The sequence below is a fragment of the Manis pentadactyla genome, chromosome 10 (assembly GCF_030020395.1).
Source record: "Manis pentadactyla isolate mManPen7 chromosome 10, mManPen7.hap1, whole genome shotgun sequence".
Lineage (NCBI taxonomy): Eukaryota > Metazoa > Chordata > Mammalia > Pholidota > Manidae > Manis > Manis pentadactyla.
In genome coordinates, this window is record NC_080028.1 from 45,440,943 (window position 1) to 45,451,495 (window position 10,553).

At 37.2% G+C, this 10,553-nt stretch overlaps 1 protein-coding gene across 4 annotated transcripts in view; it reads left to right on the forward strand.

Annotated features, from left to right (window-relative positions):
* LOC130679060 (olfactory receptor 6C74-like) overlaps positions 1–10,185 on the forward strand; it is a 102,599-nt gene extending 92,414 nt beyond the window's left edge. For all 4 annotated transcript variants that reach the window (XM_057486780.1, XM_057486781.1, XM_057486778.1 and 1 more), the window contains one exon: positions 9,224–10,185. In XM_057486780.1, coding sequence (XP_057342763.1) covers positions 9,247–10,185 — 939 coding nt within the window. In that variant the 5' untranslated portion in view covers positions 9,224–9,246. The remainder of the gene's footprint in view (positions 1–9,223) is intronic.
* Positions 10,186–10,553: the final 368 nt, after the last annotated feature.

A 10,553-nucleotide genomic window follows, 5' to 3' on the forward strand; every position in this document is an offset into this window, starting at 1 on the left:
CTCTGCTAGGCCCCTTAATAACAGTTTGTGGTTTACTCTTAATCGCCCCGTGTGTTTTCAAGTTTCTTCAACAGCGCATAGCAGAAATTTCACACATAAAAGTTAATCAACTGTTGCTGCACGAGTACTCGCCCTTCCCGACTGAGCCTCCGGCCATCAACCAGCCTTAAACCCCCACATCACCCCTCCTCAGTCAGAAGTAGCCAGATCGAGTCGGCGCCCATTATAACCAAAGACTGAAATGTAAGGCTAAGAGCACTGACAGGAGGTGCAAGCACGTTGGACCCTGATGACGTGTCAAAGTCCCCGGCTGTGGCCCCCTCCCAACCTGAAAAATCTGCCTTACATTAGCCAATCCTTGCACTGCTGTAAATCTAAGCTCTGCCTCCCCCTACCTTCTTTAAAAACTCACTGCCTGTCTGCTTACACGTGCAAATTCCCCAGCCTCTATTTCTGTAGACTGGGGAAATCTTGCCCGGGTGTTTGCGTTCAAATAAACTACCTGGCCCTTCGTTGCCTCTCTTTGCCTGTTTATTTTGGCTAGAATTTATCTTACAGAAAGAATATTGAGAGAACTGGGTGACCAATCCAAACGGAATATTTGTATTATAGGGATACCAGAAGAAGAAGAAGAGAGAGAATGGGATAGAAAGTGTCTTTGAGAAGGTAGTTGCTGAAAACTTCCCCAATCTGGGGAAGGAGATAGTTGTTCACACCATGGAGATCCACAGATCTCTCAACACAAGGGACCCATGGAAGACAACACCAAGACATATGGTAATTAATATGGAAAAGATTAAGAATAAGGACAGACTGTTAAAAGCAGCTAGAGACAGAAATAAGATCACATACAAAGCCCATCGGGCTAACATCAGACTTCTCAGCACAAATCTTACAGGCCAGAAGGGAGTGGCATGATGTATTTAATGCCATGAAGCAGAAGGGCCTGGAACCAAGATTGCTTTATCTGGCAAGATTATCATTTAAATTTGAAGGAGGGATTAAACAATTTCCAGATAAGCAAAAGCTGAGAGAATTTACCTCCCACAAACCATCTGTGCAGTCTATTTTGGAGGGACTGCTATAGATGGAAGTGTTCCTAAGGTGGACTAGCTGTCACCAGAGGTAATAAAACCACAGTAAAGAAAGTAGAACAGCTAATTATTAAGCAAATGCAAAATTAAATTAACTATCCCCAAAGTCAATAAAGGGATAGACAAAAAGTACAGAATTTGATACCTAATGTAGAAAGAATGGAGGAGGAAAAAAAAGGAGGAGAAATAGAAAAGAACCTTTAGATTGTGTTTGTAACAGCATACTAAGTGAGTCAAGTTAGACTCTTGGATAGTAAGGAAATTAGCCTTGAACCTTTGGTAACCATGAATCTAAAACCTGAAATGGCAATAAGTACATACCTATCAGTAATCACCCTAAATGTAAATGGACTGAATGCACCAATCAAAAGACATAGAGTCACTGAATGTATAATAAAACAAGACCCATCTATATGCTGCTTAAAAGAGACTCACCTCAACCCCAAAGACATGCATAGACTAAAAGTCAAGGGATGGAAAAAGATATATCATGTAAACAATAGGGAGAATAAAGCAGGAGTTGCAGTACTAGTATCAGACAAAATAGACTTCAAAACAAAGAAAGTAACAAGAGATAAAGAAGGACATTACATAATGATAAAGGGCTCAGTCCAACAAGAGGATATAATCATTATAAATATATATGCACCGAACACAGGAGCAGCAGCATTTGTGAAACAAATACTAACAGAACTAAAGGAGGAAATAGAATGCAATGCATTCATTCTAGTAGACTTCAACACACCATTCACCCCAAAGGACAGATCCACCAGACAGAAAATAAGTAAGGACACAGAGGCACTGAACAGCACACTAGAACAGATGGACCTAATAGACATCTACAGAACTCTACATCCAAAAGCAACAGGATACACATTCTTGTCAAGTGCACATGGAACATTCTCCAGAATAGACCACATACTAGGCCACAAAAAGAGCCTCAGTAAATTCATAAAGATTGAAATTCTACCAACCAACTTTTCAGAACACAAAGGTATAAAACTAGAAATAAATTGTACAAAGAAAGCAAAAAGGCCCACAAACACATGGACGCTTAACAACATGCTCCTAAATAATCAATGGATCAACGACCAAATTAAAATAGAGATCAAGCAATATATGGAAACAAATGACAACAACACAAAGCCCCAACTTCTGTGGGATGCAGCGAAAGCTGTCTGAAGAGGAAAGTATATAGCAAACTAGGCATATTTAAAGAAGGAAGAACAAACCCAAATAAATAGTCTAACATCACAATTATCAAAATTGGAAAAAGAAGAACAAATGAGGCCTAAAGTCAGCAGAAGGAGGGACATAGTAAAGATCAGAAGAGAAATAAAAAAAATTGAGAAGAATAGAACAATAGAAAAAAATCAATAAAACCAAGAGCTGGTTCTTTGAGAAAATAAAGAAAATAGATAAGCCTCTAGCCAGATTTATTAAGAGAAAAAGAGAATCAACACACAGCAACAGAATCAGAAACGAGAAAGTAAACATCATGTTGGACCCAAAAGAAATACAAAGAATTATTAGGGACTACTATGAAAACCTATATACTAAGAAGTTGGAAAACCTAGAAGAAATGGACAACTTCCTAGAAAAATACAACCTTCCAAGACTGATCAAGGGAGAAACACAAAATCTAAACAAACCAATTACCAGCAAAGAAATTGAAGGGGTAATCAAAAAACTACCCAACAACAAAACCGCCAGGCTAGATGGATTTACCTCGGAATTTTATGAGACATACAGAGGAGATATAATTCCCATTCTCCTTAAAGTTTTCCAAAAAATAGAAGAGGAGGGAATACTCCCAAACTCATTCTATGAAGCCAACATAACCCTAATACCAAAACTAGGCAAAGACCCCACCAAAAAAGAAAATTACAGACCAATATCCCTGATGAATGTAGATGCAAAAATACTCAACAAAATATTAGCAAACCAAATTCAAAAATACATCATAAGGATCATACCCCATGACCAAGTGGGATTTATCCCAGGGATGCAAGGATGTTACAATATCCGAAAATCCATCAACATCATCCACCACATAAACTAAAAGGACAAAAACCACATGATCATCTCCATAGATGCTGAAAAAGCATTAAACAAAATTCAACATCCATTCATGATAAAAACTCTCAACAAAATGGTTATAGAGGACAGGTACCTCAACATAATAAAGGCCATATATTATAAACCCATAGCCAACATCATACTGAACAGTGAAAAGCTGAAAGCTTTTCCTCTGAGATCGGGAACAAGACAGGGATGCCCACTCTCCCCACTGTTATTCAACATAGTACTGGAGGTCCCAGCCGTCGTAATTAGACAAAACAAAGAAATACAAGAAATCCAAATTGGTTAAGAAGAAGTTATGCTGTCACTATTTGCAGATGACATGATATTGTACATAAAAACCCCTAAAGACTCCACTCCAAAACTGCTAGAACTGATATCGGAATGCAGCAAACTTGTAGGATACAAAATTAACACACAGAAATACGTGGCTTTCTTATACACTAACAATGAACTAATAGAAAGAGAGATCAGGAAAACAATTCCATTCACAATTGCATCAAAAAGAATAAAATACTTTGGAATAAACCTTACCAAGGAAGTGAAATACCTATACCCTGAAAACTATAAGACACTCTTAAGAGAAATTAAAGAGGACACTAACAAATGGAAACTCATCCCATGCTCTTGGCTAGGAAGAATTAATATCATCAAAGTGACCATCCTGCCCAAAGCAATATACAGATTTGGTGCAATCCCTATCAAATTACCAACAACATTCTTCAAAGAACTAGAACAAATAGTTAAAAAATTCATATGGAATCACCAAAGACCCTGAATAGCCAAAGCAATCATGGGAAGGGGGGATCTCACTCCCCAACTTCAAGCTCTACTACAAAGCCACAGTACTCAAGACAGTTTGGTACTGGCACAAGAACAGAGCCACAGACCAGTGGAACACAATAGAGACTGCAAATATTAACCCAAACATGTATGGTCAATTAATATATGATAAAGGAGCCTTGGACATACAATGGGGAAATGACAGTCTCCTCTGCAGATGGTGCTGGCAAAACTGGACAGCTACAGGGAAGAGAATGAAACTGGATCACTGTCTAACCCCATACACAAAAGTAAATTCGAAATGGATCAAAGACCTGAACAAAACTCATGAAACCATAAAACTCTTAGAAAAAAACATAGGCAAAAATTTCTTGGACATAAACATGAGCGACTTCTTCATGAACATATCTCCCCGGTCAAGGGAAACAAAAGCAAAAATGAACAAGTGGGACTATATCAAGCTGAAAAGCTTCTGTACAGCAAAGGAAACCATCAATAGAACAAAAAGGTACCCTACAGTATGGGAGAATATATTCATAAATGACAGATCCGATAAAGGGTTGACATCCAAAATATATAAAGAGCTCATGCACCTCAACAAACAAAAAGCAAATAATTCAGTTAAAAAGTGGACAGAGGAACTGAACAGGCAGTTCTCCAAGAAGAAATTCAGATGGCCAACAGACACATGAAAAGATGCTCCACACCACTTGTCATCGGAGAAATGCAAATTAAAACCACAATGAGCTATCACCTCACACCGGTAAGGATCACCACCATCCAAAAGACAAACAAAAACAAATGTTGGTGAGGTTTCAGAGAAAGGGGAAACCTACTGCACTGCTGGTGGGAATGCAAATTAGTTCAACCATTGTGGAAAGCGGTAGGCAGGTTCCTCAAAAAGCTCAAAATAGAAATACCATTTGACCCAGAAATTCCACTTTTAGGCATTTACCCTAAAAATGCAGAAGCCCAGTTTGAAAAAGACAGATGCACCCCTATGTTTATCACAGCACTATTTACAATAGCCAAGAAATGGAAACAACCTAAGTGATCATCAATAGATGAATGGATAAAGAAGATGTGGTACATATACACAATGCCATAAGAAGAAAACAAATCCTAACATTTGCAACAACATGGATGGAGCTAGAGGGTATTATGCTCAGTCAAATAAGCCAGGTGGAGAAAGACAAGTACCAAATGATTTCACTCATATGTGGAGTAGAAGAACAAAGAAAAAAACTGAAGTAGCAAAGCAGCAGCAGACTCACATAACCCAAGAATGGACTAACAGTTACCAAAGAGAAAGGGACTGGGGAGGATGGGTGGGAAGGGAGGGATAAGGTGTGGGATAAAAAAAGAAAAGAAAGGGGTCATTATGATTATCATGTATAATGAGGGGGTGACACGGGGAGGGCTGTACAAAGCAGAGAAGACAAGTAGTGACTGTATAGCATCTTAGTACTCTGATGGACAGAGACTGTAATGGGGTAAGTGGGGGTGACTTGGTGATGGGGGTAGTCTAGTAAACATAATGTTCCTCATGTAATTGTAGATTAATGATACAAAAAAAAAACAAAACTCCAGACCCCAAATCCTTAAGCACACCTCCTCTGTGAGGTTGCCCACAGTCGCCTTTCTTTGAGTGTGTCACTCTCTCTGTTCCACTCCAGATAGTTGGGAAGGGGCTACTGAGAGCTCCTGGCTTGCAAGTACCCATCTCCTGGGTGACCTGGGCACAGATGCCACTATACCATCCTGCTCCTTAGTATCCTGCCTGAAAATCTCCTTTCTTTACCTTTGGAAAGTTCTCAGAAGATAGTCTCACTCCGTCCAGTGCTCTTTGGCTCCCCTCAATCCTGGGGTGGTGGGGACTCAGGTCCCATGCAATGCAGATTCAAGCGGACACTGGATGCCAGGTGACCAGCTATAGGAGTTGGCAGGGGTTTATGCCCTATGCCAAGTGGGAGTTCAATGAGCTTCCCTTTCCTCCCTCTGTTTTCCCTTCCTCTCTGGTTTATTCAAGTAAACCTTTGTCTGCCTTGACTCTGGCCCACTCCTCACTTGGAATGTATTCAAATTAAACTTTCACTCTGCTTCACAACTGTGTCTCTGCCCTTCAGTGCTTTGCTGTGGGGGGGACAAGAACTGAGGAGGACAAGCTCAACCCGCTAACAGAAATTGCACATTATCTCTATTTACAGTTTCGAACAGAAGTCAGCTACATGGCTACAATAAATTGCAAGGAAGGCTAATTATAGGCATAGGTTAATAATCTATTAATATAGAAGAAATGGAGAATGCTTTGGAATTCTGAAATTTTTAAGATCTACTTTAAGATTCCCTGGTTAACAACACAAAGACTATTTGGAGGAAAGGTGGCTTCCAGAATAGAAATTAAATGGCATAAAGGACATGAGATGCTAGTTGTATCTGGAGAATTAATCATGGTGTATTTAGCCTGAGGTACAATTTTTTCTTTGACAGGCCAAATTCTCCAATTTATATTGTCACTTTTATTACCAATTAAAATAATTTTATTTTGTTTCCAAATCCTCGTGTCTATGTATAGGATTGCAAAACATCGGTATGGGAAGGCAAGCATATATTAGGGAAATCTCTACTGAATTATCTGGAGAGTTTAAATTAGTGTTTTCTTTTTCCGTTGTTATTTCTAAAAATATTTAGTGCCTATGAAAAGCCTTTGTACACATATAAATATTTGATCCTTTGGGAATAGTGTTCTTGCATCTCATATCCTACTGAGAATTTGTCATAATCATTAGATGTTCCCCTTCAGAGTTCAAAGAGCATAAATACTCCATGAGATTAGTGTTGGTTAATTTATATAGCACTGCAAATAACACTTAGAAAATTATTTATTATATGAATAAGTAAATGGTTGTGATAGGAATATTTAATAAAGGAGTCTAAAATTTGAAAAAAAGTAACATAATGTTTACAAAATTTCCATTTATAACAAGAAAAACAGGCGTAGATTGCAGTTAGCCTGAGCTCCGCCAGAGAGGAGCGGGCTGCCCGTGTGCTCTCTACAGCTGGGTGATGAAGCAGCGAAATGTGGAAGCAGAGGAGTTACATTTTGTCGAAAAAAATCTGTGCGTATTACATCTTCTTAAAAGCGGTATTTGAGTTTTTAAGTGTTTTTGGCAGACTGGTTTTGGCCTCAAAAATATGGAAAAGAATCGGCACATCTAAAAGTTAAAGGTCATTTCCTGTATTTTTTTAATTTTAGCATTATGTTTTTAATGTTATTTTTTCTAACCTTTTAAATTTTGATTTAGGGAAAATGGTGAAAGAATACAAATGGAATACAATGATAATTTAGTATTAAAAACAGTTCCTTTAAAAATTTATCTAATAGTCACAATAAGTAATACAACTAAGCGTATTGCATTCACAGGCCTGCCTTCTAATGGTTTGCTAATGTGACCTTTCTTAATTTTTTAGTGTGTTTAGGTAAGAGTTGGTGTTTTTGACATGGAACAAATGTAATTAGGTATATACATTCCTATATTATTACCTTGGGTGTGATTTGTGTAAACGAGGGAAGATGTATAATAATTGCTTCGCAGTGACGTGAATGTAAACAGGTTGTGAATGTAAAGGGAAAAGTGACAGTCATCTCTTTTCACCCAAATTGTGTGTATTAGTAACATAACTTTGAGAGAAGGTCTCATTTTTTTGTATCTTAGTATCCTCCTATAAACTCCTCTAGATATTATAGGAAAAGACTTTTATTTTACTTTATATGTTTATTTTGATTTATTTATGTGCCTTTTCAAAAGTAATGCATGATTTAGAGGTTGAAAACAATTACTTTGATATTATCAAGACAGAAAACATTGTGTTATCTAGGGTCCATCACTAAAATTTAAACTTTTTCTGCATTTGATGATGAAGATCCCAAGGAAGATGATTTTCTTTAGAGATATTATTAATCTTCTTTTAAAGAAATACACTAAAATATGTCCTATAATTATGTACACAAAAAATAGTTTTGAAAGGATAACTTTGGAAAACATGCTCTTTCAAATTTTTCCTGAACTTCAATTTACTACCTGTGCAGAACTAAACACCAAACTGTCTTAATATATGCCTGGTGTTGAGAATAGTTTTCTATAATTAACATTTTCTTAATTATGTGTTAGCCAAACATTTAATGTACTATCTTAGGGAAAAGTATGCATCCTGAAATTCATGTCAACACTATTCTGAGATTCACTATGTGTTTAATAATTACCAAACACTCATTCCTCATCTCTTTTATGTCATAATGATCTCAACATTATTCATCATTACAGTCTTTGCTTAATAAAAATAATAAGATAAAATAATCAGAAAGAAAACAAGTAGGTGCAGAGAAATATGATTGATTTTCATCTTTTAATTTTTTTACAAATATTAACTGAGTAACATATTTATTACTAATTTCTGTATTTTTAACTTTTTCAAAATTTTACTTATTAACATATTTTTAATATTCTTTGGAATTTTTCACCAAACTCACTTTCCTATCTCTAAAAAACCTTTCTTACCTCTCTAGGTTTCTGTAAGCTTTGTTTTTATCTTTCTCTTCTTTGACCTCTCATACTTCATACAATGTACTGAATACATATTTTTATATTTCTGTCTACTTTTATACCTTTCCTCTCATTTGTCACTTGATTTTAGCGGTCTATTCTCAAATTAACAACATGCATTGGAAAACTGAAATTACCGTTGTGGCTACTGATTTTTCTCACGGTGCGACATAGGTAGGGTAGTGATCATAACAGACGTTCAGGAAACATGTTTGTGTCTGTGTGTGAGAAACAGAGAGAAATGCAAACATGAGCTGAAACACTAATTATAACAGGTATTGATTATGCTCCTAATGTGCAAACTTCTTTCATTAAACTGAAATAGCATACATCCTAAAGTCTTGCATAAATCCGAGAGAGAAAAAACTTCCATTGTAGGTTTTGAAAAGTCCCTCTAACTTCTTTACAAATTATTCACATAAAAACAATGAACAGTTACTGTCATCATATAGGTTATCCAATAGTAGAATTGCAAACTAAAGATTGAACTCTCTGTCCAGATACTCTGGAAAGGCAAACTGTTGTTCTTCCTGTCATGGCCGCCTTAAGAACATGAATGAGCCTTGTATTGTTCTAGCTGAAACATCACCTTAACCACTAGTTATCGCTGTTACTTTCTCACTGGGATGCTCACTTTCTTGTTCTTCTTTTTGCATTTAGACCTAGACAAGTAGAGCACAGTAATGGGGAACCACACAAGAGTGACAGTGTTCATCCTAGCAGGTTTGACTGATGATCCACAGCTGGAGGTGGTGGTGTTTACCTTCCTGCTGCTCACCTACCTGCTCAGCATCACTGGCAATCTGATCATCATCACACTCACCCTGCTGGATACTCACCTCAAGACCCCCATGTACTTCTTCCTTCGGAATTTTTCCTTCCTAGAAATTTCCTATACCACTACATGCATCCCTAAATTGCTGGTGATGATGGCAACTGGGGACAAAACCATTTCCTATAACAGTTGTGCAGCTCAGGTGTTTTTTGCCTTCCTTCTCGGAGCATCTGAATTTTACCTGCTGGCAGCCATGTCCTATGACCGCTATGTTGCCATCTGTAAGCCCCTGCATTACACAGCCATCATGAGCACTAAAATCTGCACACAGCTTGTCTTCTGTTGTTGGCTTGCAGGTTTTTTTGTCATCTTACCACCACTCCTCTTAGGCCTAAACATTGATTTCTGTGACTCCAACACTGTTGATCATTTCTACTGTGACACATCTCCCCTCCTGCAGATCTCCTGCTCAGACACACAGCTGTTTGAGACAATGGGATTCGTTTCTGCTGTGATGACACTCCTGGTTACCTTGGCAATGGTGATAATATCATATACGTATATTGCGATAACAGTTCTAAAAATCCCTTCAGCCAATCAGAGGAAAAAGACTTTCTCAACATGTTCTTCTCACATGATTGTGATCTCCCTTTCTTATGGCAGCTTCATCTTCATGTATGTTAAACCATCAGTGAAACAGAGAGTATCTTTTTCCAAGGGAATTGCAGTTCTCAATACCTCTGTTGCACCACTTTTGAACCCTTTCATCTACACCTTATGGAACCAACAGGTAAAAAAATCCTTCATGAATATGATACACAGGGTTGTTTCTCTCCCAAACAAATGATTATCCTTTTGCAGCACATGTAAAGAAACAAACAAAAGGACCCTGGCAATACCAGTGCATCCAATCGTAGCTTCCAATCAGTTTCCTCCTTTATTTTGATTTCCTTCCTTTGATATTTATCTTTATCTCATTTCAAGCTTTATTTTCAAAAAGCTTGGTTTCAAGAAAGTTAATTTTCTTTATAGATTTCATTATAGATTATTTCCACTTTACATCTTTTCCTGTTGATATCTGGAAACACTGAGCTAAGTTATTCAATCTGTCACTTTTATATTTGAATTCTAGTTAGTCTAGAATATAAATATATTTAATTAAAATATATTGAATGTAGCATGCATTGTAAATGTTATTATCATTCTTTATTGGCA